Source organism: Rhipicephalus sanguineus, chromosome 2 (assembly GCF_013339695.2).
Source record: "Rhipicephalus sanguineus isolate Rsan-2018 chromosome 2, BIME_Rsan_1.4, whole genome shotgun sequence".
Taxonomy (NCBI): domain Eukaryota; kingdom Metazoa; phylum Arthropoda; class Arachnida; order Ixodida; family Ixodidae; genus Rhipicephalus; species Rhipicephalus sanguineus.
Window position 1 is genome coordinate 117,022,799 of NC_051177.1, and position 15,021 is coordinate 117,037,819.

General features: G+C 47.3%; 1 protein-coding gene across 1 annotated transcript in view; it reads right to left on the bottom strand.

The window, feature by feature from the left end:
- Positions 1 to 2,281: 2,281 nt before the first annotated feature.
- Positions 2,282 to 15,021, bottom strand: part of LOC119381822 (Down syndrome cell adhesion molecule) — a 116,113-nt gene continuing 103,373 nt past the window's right edge. The window contains exons 21-27 of the mRNA XM_037649578.1: positions 12,391 to 12,585; positions 11,388 to 11,686; positions 8,256 to 8,322; positions 7,603 to 7,753; positions 4,127 to 4,263; positions 3,659 to 3,760; positions 2,282 to 2,456 (exon numbers count right to left, since the gene is read on the bottom strand). Of these exons, the coding sequence (XP_037505506.1) occupies positions 4,254 to 4,263; positions 7,603 to 7,753; positions 8,256 to 8,322; positions 11,388 to 11,686; positions 12,391 to 12,585 (722 nt within the window). The 3' untranslated portion in view covers positions 2,282 to 2,456; positions 3,659 to 3,760; positions 4,127 to 4,253. The remainder of the gene's footprint in view (positions 2,457 to 3,658; positions 3,761 to 4,126; positions 4,264 to 7,602; positions 7,754 to 8,255; positions 8,323 to 11,387; positions 11,687 to 12,390; positions 12,586 to 15,021) is intronic.

Here is a 15,021-nt window from a genome sequence, read left to right on the forward strand (position 1 = left end):
AGCTTCGCTGTTTCATTAGTGTCCGCGAAGCGGAGCTGGTTGAAGTTTTTTAGGAACGTGGTGCGTCCATGCTTTAACCACCGTTATTTGAAAAAGCAACAAGGGTGACAATTTTTATACGCATGCCGAGTCCAGACTTGTACACAATATAGAATACAAGTAACCAATTACGATTACTTCTTTTAAAATGTAATTGATCACAGTGGTCAGTTACAGCCCCAGAAAAGTAACTGAACAATTACTGAAATGTAATCAATTATTTTTGCGTTATTTTCCTTCAAAATTTTATTGCCGTAACACAATAACTCAAGTTTACTCAAACTACAGCGAACTACTGTGGCTTGCATGGTAGGCTGGAGGCTTGCCTGAAGACTGGGAGGCTTACTGTGGCTTTAGTGATATAGTTTTAAACGTTGTTAACTTTCAACAGGAGTTGCTTTTCACAGTTGTCGTCCATGATTCTTCCACGTTTCCTCGTTGAGACGTCAGCTGCTACACTGAACACTCTCTCAATGCATGCGCTAGAGGAAAGGGCGGTATTATAACGTAGGAACACCCTGCGCACCAGCTCATAGATGGGCAGTGCTTCGATGCTAGTGTCCATGTCCTGTATGAAGCGTCGCGCCTCGCTGTTGCTGGCGCTCGAGTAAGGCTTTGCAGGTAAGGCCAAGGAAAATGTGAAAAAATAGGCTCTGTAGGGACACCTTCCACCTGACAGGACGGGGGTCCTTGTCACGTATTTTTCGGTCGCGTATTTTTCGGGACGAGGACTGCCGTAGAAGGCAGGGTACAACTTCATTTAGTAAAAAACGTAATTGAAGTAATTGATTACCGGTAATCAGTTATAAGAAAATGTAATTGAATCAACTAGAACGTTACAGTTTCGAAAGAGTAATCGTATATACTACAAGATTATAAGGAAATATAATTGCTTACAAGTAATCGATTACTAGTAACGCGTTACGCACAACTCTGCACTAGTCGCACTGGATGCTGATAGTTTCCAAATTCCTTTTAATGGTTAATCCAGGCAAGCATCAAGGCACATCTGAGCGCAAAAACGCTCCTATGCGATCTAATCAGTTCACGTTAAAAAAATCGCAAGTGGTTAAAATTGCAGTAGCACGCATAATTTGGTTAGGTGGTACTCGTGTCATTTTTGACAACGTATGGCGCGCATACGGTCATATATACATAAGTCAAACAGGAAGATGTGGGAATATCACTCCCGACTGAGTGGCGTGGGCTAGTGGCCAGGAAAGGGCTCGTTTTCCGAATATCTTCAAATGTACGTGGGTAATTTTCGTAAATACTGAAGTAACCCCACAAACTTTTCAACTAAACATATGATTTATGATCATGTTTTGACATACGCTATTATGCTGTATAAATGTTCCACTTATCACTATCATGTATTGTAATTTTTGTAATAGCATTAAACTAATTCTAAAGCACCGAGTTCGGGACGGCTGCTCTATTAGCAGCAGGGGCTCGTCCAGAAGTTAAATTCGCGTGGGCTGGGGGGTGGGGGGGGGAGGGACGACTACACCACATTATGTCTAGTGATGCGTGTGCACATATACATAGAAAATGTAAACATCTGGGATGGAGGGGGCTTTGAAAGACTGAACACACCCCCTGGCTACGCTGCTGATTTACAGCCAAGGTACATGTGAGTACGAATTACAGGGGAAGTTTATAGGTTTATGTTCGTGTAGTAGTTAGCTGTCGTAGCGCGCTTCCATACCCTAAAGCCCCAACCAAACGTACACGCAGGAAGGCGTTAGCACGCGATGATCAGCGTCGGCGTCAGCCGAGGAGGCCGGATCGCGTGTTGACGCGCGTCGAAGACAAGAGCTAGTGCTGTCATCTTTCTTGCATCGTGCGCCGGAAGCTGCTGCGGGCGTCGCCAACGCGACGCCGAGTCTTCACGTCACGCGCTGACGCGTTATAACGCGTACGTCTGGTTAGGGCTGAGGAGCGCAGCAGCGGAACTGAGCTCGCCGTCACAAGCGGACAAGCCACGTGACCTCAGCAGAGGCGTCATGTGACGTCATTGACAGGAAATTCCGACTCAGCAGCATGGCACATATACACATATGAACACTTATGCTTCAATCATTGAGGAGTGTACTATTTGTACGAACCTACGTTCCCATCTCGATTCGCCTTCTTTTTTGTGCGCCATATATACAGAACTCTTTGTTGATAGCATAAAAAAATGGCCAGCAATAGCTCTTTTCTGTGGATCTTCGATGCAACAAATTCGGCATATCAGTTTTGTGTTTTATTAAAATAGCGACAGCGCAATAAAAAACATTGCCGAAGTGAGTGGGAAAAAAGAACTCGTTCTGGTTAATCAGCACCGGTTCCAGGCTTTTGGCAGGCAAGGATCAGTAGTGTCGGTTGTAGTTGCTTGAGGCCTGGGTTCGCTATTTGGACCGCTGCCTTGCTGGCTGCAATTAGAGAACAAAAAGGTCTTGTTGCTGAATGCCTGTGGCAGCTTATAACCGTATAAGCATTAAGTAATATAGTATCATCAATATCACCATCTGCTTAAATATATGACGCGGGAAAATTCAGTGGTTATTTTTTGGAAAGTGTACAATATACAAGATTTATTGCTCGCAAACGCTCGTCATACGCGCTCGAGTGGTGTCAGTCACCACGCCGAAAGCAAACATGTTTGCTGGTTGAATTGTAAAACACGATTTCAGGCAGGTCATAGTACAAGGGACCATCTACAAACAAGTACTCAGATACCCTTTAGGAAGAATAACTTAAGGGAGCCATGCAACACTTTTTTTTCAGCACGGTCAGAAAATGGTGCCGATTGTTAGTCTAGGCTCCTGCGAACATATGAGCCAAACAAGATGGCACAGCATGCGGCATGGAATTTACGATCAAATTGCAAAGTCAGCTAGAAATCGCTTGCTCTCCTCTCGACAAATGATGCCATAAACTGACAATCGACTGCGTCACATGCCCAAAAGTCCGTGGACAAGGCCACTGACGGAATTGAGCATCGCGAGCCGCCGCGACATGCCCGCGCCGTGCTACACGGTAAAGCCCTAACCACACGTACGCGTTACAACGCGTCAGCGCGTGACGTGTAGACTCAGCGCCGCGAACTCTCCCTAGGAAGGGAGAGAGCGCGCGGCTACACGAAGCTGCGCACCCTCTCTCTCCATAGGGAGAGGGCGCGCAGTGAGAGGGCCAGGTGCTGAGGCGTTGTAACGAGTACGTGTGGTGTGGTCAAGCGAGAAAAGAACATGCTCAAAGTCATGACGCGCGCTGACGTACGGGCGCAGCCCATTCCTTCACCCCCCCCCCCCCTTCCCGGTGTGGCTTTCAGCACGCTCGCTCGAACGAAAGGAGAAAGGGCTTAGAAGGTATGAGAAATCCCTTCAACTCCGCTCGCACTTGACGGATTCTAAAAATTTTTGCGGCAGTCGATTAGTGAGGCAGTTAACTCCGATGTTGAGGTCGTTTCATGAGTACTTGGAAAAGCGTTGCAGGGCTCCTTTAGATGCCATTGAGCAAGGGCATTTCAATGAGTTGCATGCGCTATACAAACATAGCATGCGATGAAAAACATGCAATCAAAATGAAAAAGAATTATTTTCCACGCCCGTCGGATGACGCGAGAGTAACGCACCGTGCGAGACAAGTCTTGGAGTCTTCATAGGAGAAACCGTATCGCTTGTAACTGGAGTGCTCTTCTTTATCATCTCGTATTATCGTCCTTGTCCCTCAGCAACTGCAGAGATATTAGGCAATGATTACTATTGGCGGTGAGCGGCTTCATAGTCGAACTCCTGCGCAAGACCTTTAGACTTCCGACAATGCGGGGGCTGCCCGAATTTCGAGCAATTGAAATTCGTAATGAAGTTTTCACATCGCCCTATTTAATGAAGCGAAGCACCTGCATCAGAAGTATGATATGCCATTGAATTATGTAAAAATATATTGAGTCTATAAAGGCGTCAATTTAAAGCGACATCGCTCGTCTTGCGCACACGTACATGCACCCCCCCCCCCCCGCACACACGCACACACTGATTGTATACGTGCGCCTCAGTGACAGCTCTTGTTATACCTTCATACAGCAAACTGCGCTGCTTACATTCATTGAAGAAGGCTGGTCGTTGTTCTGGCGTTGAGGTCACTGCAGGCCCGACGGCTCACGTCATCGCTTCCTGCTTAGAACAGAGGCCGGCATCGAGCTGCACGCGGCCTTCCTCTGTTCGTCGTCATACTTCTCTGCAAAATAGTTTAGCGTTTTCGTCAACATATCCGGAATCAGCAAGCCCAAAAGGCGATCAGTTTTCTTCGCCACAGCATCGTTCACAACCATCCTGCGTCATTTAAAAGCGCCAAATAGCACTTAAATCTCTAATCGCGTTGGTCGATCTTACTATCCTGCGTTGCCCTCTAGTCCAACAGTTTGTCCGCATTACGCAATACATGACGTGTCAACTGCTTATCTTTGTCTACGACTCAACTACGATATATCTTGCGATCGTGCTGATCAAAACACCATACTTTTTTACATTATATGTATTGTTGATATTCTTGCTTCAATATCGCCCCCCCCCCCCCCCACCAGAGCCGGCGTCACTTCTGTCATCTCTACTTCAACACGCGCTACCTGCAGGCCGCAAACAGCTAGCAAAACGTGACAAATGAGTTCCGCAGAAGCATGCGAGGTAAGGCAGCCGTGGCGAAAACCAAGACTGTAACACCTACCACAATGTCGCGCAAAGCTGCAGCACAAACTTGTACAGGTGTTTTAGGTGTACATTTCGTTGTCTTCTGGATCTCAACCTGGGACCTCTTTAAAAACGGGTCCAAAAATAACACCACTACTTCTGACAACTCAGGAACCCTCTTGTGCTGCCACAGAGCCACGCTTCGAACCGTGTGTTTCACAGCCCGAGTATATACAACTTTTGCATTGTGCCACCACAATACATTCCAGAAATACTGTTTACCTTATGCTATTGAATGATGGAACTTGTCAAAGGTCACAGCAAATGAAAGTAACCGTAATAAAGTCGAGAACTCATCGTCACGCATTGCCTTCAGCAAGTGATCCACAGTTGCTATGTTGCCACACACTTTAATGTTAACCGTAGATATTGTTCGGTTATTGTACCCCAGAGAATTCGGATACACCTTCCCACAAGTAATTCACAGCACCTTGTCAAACGTACTGTAGTAACTTGGTTTCTAGCTTATTCTCGAGTTACCTCTTGCCTTAAGTATTTCGTTAATTCATTTGTAGCATACGTAACAAGTTCCTTCGTTTATTTCCTCACCAGGGCCTAAATATTGCCACAGTGTTTAGCAATGTATTTACTTGCTCCCTCTTATGTAATACCGTCAGACGGGCCTTTGAAGAAGCCATGACATCGGAATGTCAAGCTTCAATCGTGCACTGTACGCTAATCTGTAAAAGTTCAAGAGAAAGCTGGCGAAATTTCAGCGCGCTCAGTGGAGTAGAAGTCCCGTATTTGAAACTTGGAAATCTGCCACTTGAACTGTACATCGATGCGGCAACTACAACGTGTGACTAAATGGTAAAATTTGTACGCTGTGTATTGTGTTCTGATGCAGTGAGCTGAACCGTGTTTTGTATGAGTTCGCGAAAGATTTGAAAATGGCTTAGCTATTGACAGCCAGCATCAGCGAGACACGACAAAATGCGGCGAAGGGAATGAAGACACCGCGGTAATATTACCAACTCACTAATTCTTCAATTACGGCATTCAAGAAAAACCTAAACTGTGAAGGCCGAAAAGCATTCATAATTTTCCAACATTTCTGCCGTCTCAACACGTTTATGTCATGTAAGTACTTTCGTCCATGTATACGACGGAAGTTCAGGCGCGCACCCAAGCTTTCTAAATGTGGGAGGAGTCTGAGATGGTGAGGGACGCTTACGATATATAATGATAATAATACCCTCGCCCTGGCTATGGGATTTTTTGGGGGGCGGAGGGTTGCTCCAAGGGCCCTCCCCTCTGGCTGCGGTATTGATCGTAGGCTTAGCATGCAAGTGGACTACACTGACGTCCACCCAAAGAATTTACTATGGTCCGACGTGACGTCAGTACCGACCTTAGCGCACAAATGTTTATTGAAATGAACTACACGCTACGGTGCGATGATGCGCACATCGTAAGAAACGGTTTGTTTCTGCCTGCCTCCAGGTTGAGCAATGGTCGACGATAGCTTGGCGAGTCATAGAAGTTAATGTGTAATGTTCATTATATTTTTGCAAACGCCGATTAAATTTTTGTTTATTACATTTTTGCAAACCACAGTTGACGTTGCCACGATATGATGCCATTACAGGGTCTTTCTCGTAAGCAGTTTCAAGCACTGGCGTAGCTCTCTAGATGAATACTTGACTGCCACGCAGAGTGCCTGGGTTCGATCGCGGCTCTAACCGCGATTTTCAATGTTTCCGTCCCTTTGATATTTCCCTCATCGACAATGCTGCCGACGCCTGCCCCGCATTTCCTACGACACAAGCCCCATAACAGACTCAAAATTTTGAGTCTGTTATCGCCGTTCCTGGGTTGATACAAACTGTGAATCACCTGTGGCTCATACCCGCATTCCATGCGCCGTGGTATACGGGTACGTTCCACACGTGACTGAAGGAAAGGGTTTGATGACGTACGCGACAAGTATCTCACGATATTCATCTAATGACCTGTTCATGGTGTTCGCCATACACTAATGCCTTGCCATGCAAATTTTGGCATGTGTCATGGTATGTGTTTGAAGGCAAATAAAAACAAATTCGGAGAGAGAGACTTGAAAAAAAAGGAAGGCCGGGAGGTTAACCAAATACAGTATCTGGTTTGCTACCCAGCATTGGGGTGCGGAAATATCGGCAAGAAAGGGGGTGTAGAGAGAGAGAGAAAGAACCGCACATACACACACGTAGTATAAAAAAACAACACACACAGGAAGGGCGTTCTGGTTACAGTCGTTCAGAAAGGCCGGTAGATCGCAAAAAGCGCAGCAGCGCTTGCCCGGCCTTCTTCTGCGACGTTGCGTCTTGTCGATGGCGTAGAATTCTTTCCTCCGACAAAGGTCGGCCATCTAACTTCTTCAGCGCGTTGCAAACTGACAATAATGTACAAAACTGTCGAAGCATTTGCAATATTTGAGCTAAATTCTGGCTAAGTGTGAAGATGGGACACAATGCCATATGGAGGCAATCTTTCTTTGTTCATGTCTAACTCCATTCGAGGTCAAAGGTGTCATGTCGCCCTTCAGATACGAAGAGACAATGGGAGGGGGGCTCTGACGTTGTGTCGGGAACCGCATAATACTGCCTCGCGGGCCGGAGGTTGCCGACCCCTGCCTTAGATGATTAGGGAGGGGCGGCCAATCTCCCCCGCCCCCCTCCCTAGCCTTCCTGCTGTGCGCAGGCCATATGCTCATAGCCAAAATCTGCTTTAACGGAATCAGACGCAGGGATGCCCACGATTCAAGGCTAATACACTCAAGTTATTCACTCGAAACACAAATCCTTGTGCTAATGAGGCGTTAGTGTTTCTGCTAATAAAGCATGACACCTACCTGTCTAGTATATTGGCGTCCGTGGGCTCGGACACGTGGTACGCAGAGGCCGCAGATTGCCTTGCGTACTCCGCGCACGGGGTGTAGCCGTAAGAAGAGGCCCGACACTTGGCTGTGTACCGCTCGTGGTACTGGTCTTCCCTGCAGAGCTCTGGAATAAATTGTGAAAAATGCGACATATTAGTAGCTCCACCTCGACGTGTCTCGTGTCTTGAAGCATGTTACAGATAACTGTTCAAGCACACTCAATTAATTATACTACTGCTACATTGCAGCACTGGTGCTTATAGAACACACCCTTATTGCTCCCAGGCGAAATAGAGGGAACGCAAAGGAATTTTTTGGGGTGATTGTTATGCCAAAATTACAAATTTTAGAAGTAATTTTTGACAATGCGTAACCATTGATACTTTGCCGCAACAGCGCAGACTTAGTGACAACGATTAAGTTACCTCAGCGACCGGATCCGCCACAGAAGCTTAATCCCAATTCCATGGTGTTCAATACTTTGCACATGTCTCAAGCATATTTCATGCGTGCTAGTGTAGCGCACAAATTCTTCACAAGTGACTAAGCGCTTAATTGAATGGTGATCATTTATGCCATTCATGGCTATTCCGGGTAGGCAACAATTGTATACCGAGAAATCTCACCTATGGGATGCGGTTGCTTGTTCTTGCGTAATGCATGCCTGAGAGCGCCATTTGATCGGCGGGATTTCTGGAATTGACCGAAAAGAAGCAAGGGTTTAGGTAAGGGCTCTCAAACTCATCTCAGCTATCTGGCCGCAGTCATGAAATTTAGGGCCGGGACAGTGAAGAAGGTGGAAGCCGGAAGTGTGAGGAGGGGGGGAGGGGGCTTGAACAAACTGTCTGGTAGCGCCATTAGAAAGTAAGCAGTTCCCATCTTTTGTATAGGGACCATTTCTGAAGGGGTTTTGACGTCAGGTTTCGAGAAACATGTCGACATTGATCTCCATAATGACTGAAATGTGGACGCCGATTCTGAAATGTAAGTCTTGTTCCACGGTTATATTTTAACACATTGTGGCCGCATGAGGTCCCTCGCGAAAAAATGTTGCAGTGGCTTAGCTCGGCTATGCCAGGATAACGTGGCGTTAGCAAAGGTTCACCTGATTATTCTTAGCTTTCCTGATTGTCTAGGATTAGCTTGATTATCATGCTTACTGCTGCTCCAATGACACACACACACACGGTGTACGTATTATGTGGCACATGTATATTTATTTTGCCAGGCATCTACTTCGGGATCTGATGAGTTAAGCTTCTACGCTCTTCTGCGCCGTTGAGCAGCATTTGCGCTCTCCTTCTCCATGGCCAAACCACACTGGCAAATGCCAGTCAGAGGCGCTATCAAGCGGCTCCAGCGCACTGTCAGACGGCGACTACACAGCGAAGGCGAATAGCTGGGCGCGCGCCGGCGCCAGCACGTCTGCCACGGCTACGACGTCACTCATCTGGAAAGCGCAGACCGGCGGCGGCGGCGGAGTGCGCGGTAGGTACCGGCTCCGGTGCGCCAGTTGTGTGACATCACTGATCCTCGCGCATGTGCAGCACGGCTCTTGAGGAGGCGCGCGAAACTGGCTCGGCTAGGCCAGCGTAGCTAACGCTACAAAAAAAAAATGCTTGACTTCTGTGTAACTCATGAGGATACTTATTAAAAACCTCTAAAAAATGGAACGAAGAACGTCATGTGCGGGCCGGGACGCTAGCAAAAATTCCTCGGGCCGCATGTGACCCGCGGTCGGCATGTTTGAGGCCTCTCCTTTAGATGGTTAGTACATATGCACCCTGACTGCTGAATTGCATGTAATGCTGACGCGAGGCTTCAAAAGGGGCAACGCCGGTTGCAAAATTGTGTGAGACTGCGTACGATGGCGCCGTCATTTTATTGTGGACTATACTGCATAACTCTTAGTCTGGGCCAGTAAGGATTGCTCGTTCATGAACGTGTGTTTAGATGTGAACAGGTGTTTCTCTCGAGCCAGTGTGGTACGCATGCTAGCGGTTGAAAGCAGCCTTAAAGTCGGCAATTACAACAAATGAGACAAACATAATTGCCACGGCTTTGTCAAGCATGCTCGCGTGCGCAAAGCAGGCACGCCAAGATTTGCACTTTTTCAGCATGGTCACAAAACGCTGCCGATCGGTATTCGTGGCTCTTAGGAACACGTGAATCAAACATTATAGCACAGCACGTGGCCTGGAAATTGCAATTAATTCTCAAAATCAGCTAGAAATCGCTTCCTATTTTCTCAGGAATTGATGCCAGAAACGCAAAGTCTACGGCCATTGGCTGATTTAGGCGTCGTGAGCAGCATAGTTACCGTAGCCACCGCGGGATGGCGCGACGTGCCCGCCCATGCTGCAGCCACTCTACCTTTGGTCTTTAGCCAGCCTAGCCGGTCGAAGGTAGAGGGGCTTTAGCTCGCGCGCTCTCAATCACACTGAAAGTAAGTCGCTCGTTCGAAGAAAAAAAAAAGAAAAGAAAGTGCTTACGGTCACGACGCGCGCTGACGAATGAACTTGCCTTCTTGTCATCCACCCCCCCACCACCCCAGCCGCCTGCGTAGCTTTCAGCGCCTCGCTGGTACAAAATGAGAGAGAAAGCGCTTAAATCGTGCGACAAGTTCTTGTAACTCCGGTGGTGCTTAATGGATTCTAAAAACATTTGGCGGCAGTCGCTTCGTGAAGCAATAAACTCCTTCAATGATGCCATTCGATGATTACTTGGAAGACTGTTTCAGAGCCGCTTTAAAACAAGGCTATCATGGCCAAACCTCTGATATGGGTATGTTCTACAACTGTGAAAGCACAGATGTAAATTTTCAAACGTAGCTGCACATGCGTGCTCCGTGCTCGCACAAGTAATTCTCCATTCTTGCCCCGGCTTGTGTCACGCATTGGCTTCGTAGTAAAGAAACACCTGCACTGTCATCTCACCCTGGCGTCCACCTCTTTGCAATGCGGCTAACTAGCTAACGGCATTGCGCATAAAAATAAATATTACATTACAGTGAATCCTGAATCTTTACGGTACATTGTATGAAACAACTCATTGAACAAAACTCTGGCTGAACGTAATGTAGGCGTAGAATTCGATGCCCAGAACGTAAATATTTCGCTAATAGTAAAAGCTCGTTAATTCGACGCCCGTTAATTCGGAAAATCGGATAATTCGGACGCGTTCTCCGGTCTCGTCAAGCATATGTATTGTTTAATGGCATCAAACTCTCGTTTATGCGGTCATATTTGGCCGCAACCCATTTAATTCAGACAATTCTCGGAGCGCGCCGAGCGCGAAGAACCGCAAATGTGCGCCGCAAAAGAGCGAAAGCGGCCTTCGCGGACAAGCGAAACGAGGCGGCACAGTCTACATCGCCATTGCTATCAGCTCGAGCCGTACGGTAACGACCTTTCCGGTTAATTTCGCGTTAGCACGTTTCGGGTTAGTTAAGACAGGAAGGTCTTGAGCCGCGCTCACATTGTGACAAAGTCGGACGTGGCGAAAACAGCGGCTTAAACTGTTCTTATGCAAAGTAAATAGAGGATTTACGTATTCATCAAGAAAATGAAAGTGTGTTGACGTAATATACATTGGTTTGTTTGTTTTCTTGATACTTTCGATAATTCGTAATTCCGTTAATTCGGACATCTTTTCCGGTCCGGTGAAATCCGAAATAACGAGTTTTACTGTACAATGTTCCTTGCAGTGGACATTAAATACGGTTGTATTTTAGTGCGTTTGTGCCTTACTATACTCACGCAGCCATCTCGCCGATGCTGTGGCACGTCGTAGGCCTGCACGACGGTCCTAGCCGAAGCGTAGGGAGAAGCGGCTGCGGCTACCTTCGCCATTGTATGCAGACACGCCTCGTCCGCGTCGTCGTCACCCCCATTGGCCCCGCGTGAGATGTCTGCCATCTTGGAGGACACGCATGGGGACGAGTAGTAGTACTTGCGGCCCTCGGTGTCAGCGTCGCCGCTCTCGAAGTTCACGTGAGACTTCTCAAGTTCGGACATGGTGATCGAGTCCATCTTGCCGTCGTCGCCGAATCTCACCCCTGAGTGAGAGGCGTGGAGTGTTAAATGCGCGTCCACTTCGTCAAGCTGCCAGACGGGCAAGGCGTTATGCATACGAATATCTGCCACCACACCGTCACTCACTAATGCTGTCAAATTACTAGGTTCTCAAAAATGTCAAAGGTCACTGATAGCTTCTGCGAATTTCTGTAAACTACCACGTCACGCGGAAGCATGCATTCAGTTGCAAATGTTGCACTGATAGCGGCGCAAGAAACGGAGGGAGAAAGAGAGAAAGTTGGGTGAAATTAGCGTTAACTATGCCCAGAAGTTTCGGGCGCTGTTTCTCCGGCCATCCGTTGAACATTACCGTAGTAGACGTTTACAACTCAACGAGTGTCTACAGCACCTAATCGGAGCTTGCGTGCTTCGTTGAGTGAGCAATGTCCTCGTCCTGATCGTAAGACTGCACAGGACCGAAGGCAGCAGCTGACTTCCGACGAAGTGCCGTGAGTGCGGATGTGCAAGCGAATACACTGAAGTAACCTACGTGAGATTACGGAACACCAATGTGACTGCGCTCGCAAATGCATTACAAGAAGCACTGATATGTCTTAATAATTCAGTTGTTGGCGTGCAGGGCTGTTCGCGTCCTTCGTCCGCGTGTCCATGCACTAACGAGCCCAAACATGCTTATCATCAGTGCACAATAAGCATACAAAAGGCATACAAAAGAACTGTTCACCTTCATAAGCACCAAGAGCCGAAGCGGGCGACGGAGGGGACCTCCTCCTTCGGCAGATGAGCACAATGATGGCCACGCTAACGGCCATAAGGACGACGATGGAACAGCAAACGGGAACTATGATGGATAAGCTGCGGTACCGATGAGCACTGCTCTTCCGACCAACCTCTGATATCTTGTCTGGCTCCAAGGGGTCTGCAAACAGGAAAGGGACATCGCCCATGCAATTAGCGCAAACCTGTAACACATATTCATCGGCCTAATTTGTTGACGTTGTTTGCACGTCATGCTCGAAGAAAAACGGGTGATAAATCAAGTTGGTCTTATCAAACAGGCTTTCAAGCAGCGACTTTTTCTTTACATAGCAAGAGTAATAGTCAATTCTTCGAACAGAAATTTTTTTTTTTTTTTGCGCGAGAACAGAGATAGCCGACGCGCCACGGACGTTATCTCACGAACATTATGTAGTTTATTTCTGTGCCGAGCTTTCGTGGCACAGTATAGCTTCCCTAAACTTGCCAAGTGAACTATCTGTATTTCTAAATATGCAGCGCAGTCGATTTTCACCGTGAACACATAGCAGGGCTGCGAGTTTACTGCAATGTAGATCTTTACCGATAGTGCTTATGGTGTTCGACTGCTGACCCCAAGGTCACGGGATCAAGTCCAGGAGGAGTGCTAAAGGCCTGTGTACTTAGATTTAGGTGCACATTAAAGAACACGAGACGGTCAAAACTTCCGGAGCCCTTCACTACAGCACCCTTCATAATCATAGTGTTTTTGGACGTAAACGAGTCGCTGTAGACTCATAACAATGCCGTATACCGCACAAGACTGCAGCTCTGCTCTGTGACGTTGTGTGTGTGTGTGTGTGTGTGTGCGTGCGTGCGTGCGTGCGTGCGTGCGTGTGTGCGCCCCCCTCTCTTTCCCTCTTTTTTTGCTCTTCTTTCCTTCTTTCAATCTTCCCTTTCCCCTGAACAGGTAGCATACCGGTTATGCTAAACTGATGAAAATACCTGCCTTTCCTCTCTCTCCTCTTTTCCTTCCTTTTCTTTTGAACGTAAAACCCCAACAATTAAAAAATATATTATTATTTAAAAAGTGAGTTCCTAGAAAGCGGACCCCGTGAAAATCTATGACGTCATGGTTAGCTGGCGCGGACACTTCGAAAACGCGCGGCCTTCCGTGTGTTTTGCATATATTGCGAATTATTAAAGAGCTTCAATTTAACCCGCAAAGACCTCACCGTTTGAGGATTACCGCCTTACCAAAGATGAAAACGCAGCAGCAACCCTGCTTTCGACATTTGACGTAACAGTTTGCTAACCAAAGGCGTACAGAGTTAATGCGTCGTAGTAACTTACAAGTTCTACTTAACATGCTGGTAGTAAAGCGCGAGGTAGGTAGACAAACAATTTTATTGATTCATGAAAGAATCATGTGAGGGGGGTGTGAGGGGAAATGGACGCAGGACGACGATGGAATCTCGGGCCGCTCTAAGTGGCCGGACACTTCTATGCTTCGGCGACCCCTCTGGCCCAGCCCACTGTCCGGAGCTGTAACTCCGGTTGCGAGCTGCGCAGGGCAGCCTCCCATCACTCCCTGTGTTCTGACCCTTGTCACGGGGCCTTGGATTCATTTGGGCAATTCACAAAGACGTGATTGAAGTGGGCTCTGGTGCTAGGACACAAGTTGCAAGCGCGAGACACACGGTAATATTCGGTGTCCGATCCCACGTGTGGCGCTGTACGATGCAGCATGCGGCGTACGACGATCCAGGACATACGGGCCGACCGAACAATCAGTGCGCAGGCTCCGCCCACACATGCTCACGGGCAACCGCACATTTCTTCCCGAACCAACTCTTCGAACAATTGCGATCTTTTTGAACAGAGAAATGAACTATCGGCACCTGTCCATAAAGGAAAGAACAAAAAGTTATTTTTTGCTTTAGGTACAGATGGCAGACAGGCCTTATGTCACGTTTTCTCTCATGCCTTCCTTGATCCCAGATTTCACAAGCTACGAATGGCCTTGCATCCCGACTCAAGACCTGGGGTTTGGAAACAGGCGCTGCTTTGCGAAAATGACACTCTTCAAACATCATTTCAATCAATTAGCAATTATTTCATGTCGGCAACAAATCGTAGCAAATTGTAGCCCTTGGTGCAGATTGCGACGCAGTGGCGAGGTAGATTGAAACAAATGCCTTAGGGGAATCTCTATAACAACGGCGCCAACAGTGAGATCTCGGGTTAAGTGGCACAAAATTGTTAGGAAAACCAGCAAAGATTACACATAAAGGGTTAGTCACGTCCTATTAATTATGAGACTGCTGCTTCATCAACAGCGGATGTTACATAAATCCACTAGCTCATAGAAAAATGTAAAGGCTCATTATGATTACGTCGAAATATTAGTACCATGCAGTTTACTGCGGGAGAGCGGTAAGCTGAACCGTATCGAAACGTCTGATCACTGAAGTAGAAGGAGACAACTTTCGCCTGGTCAGAGAGAGAGAGGAAAGCGTTTATTACGTGGAGAAATATTTTTTAGGATGCGAAGTAATCATCGGCAGAGAAATGATACCTCTCACTCGGGCCTAAACTGTGATTCACCTTGGGACTTTCA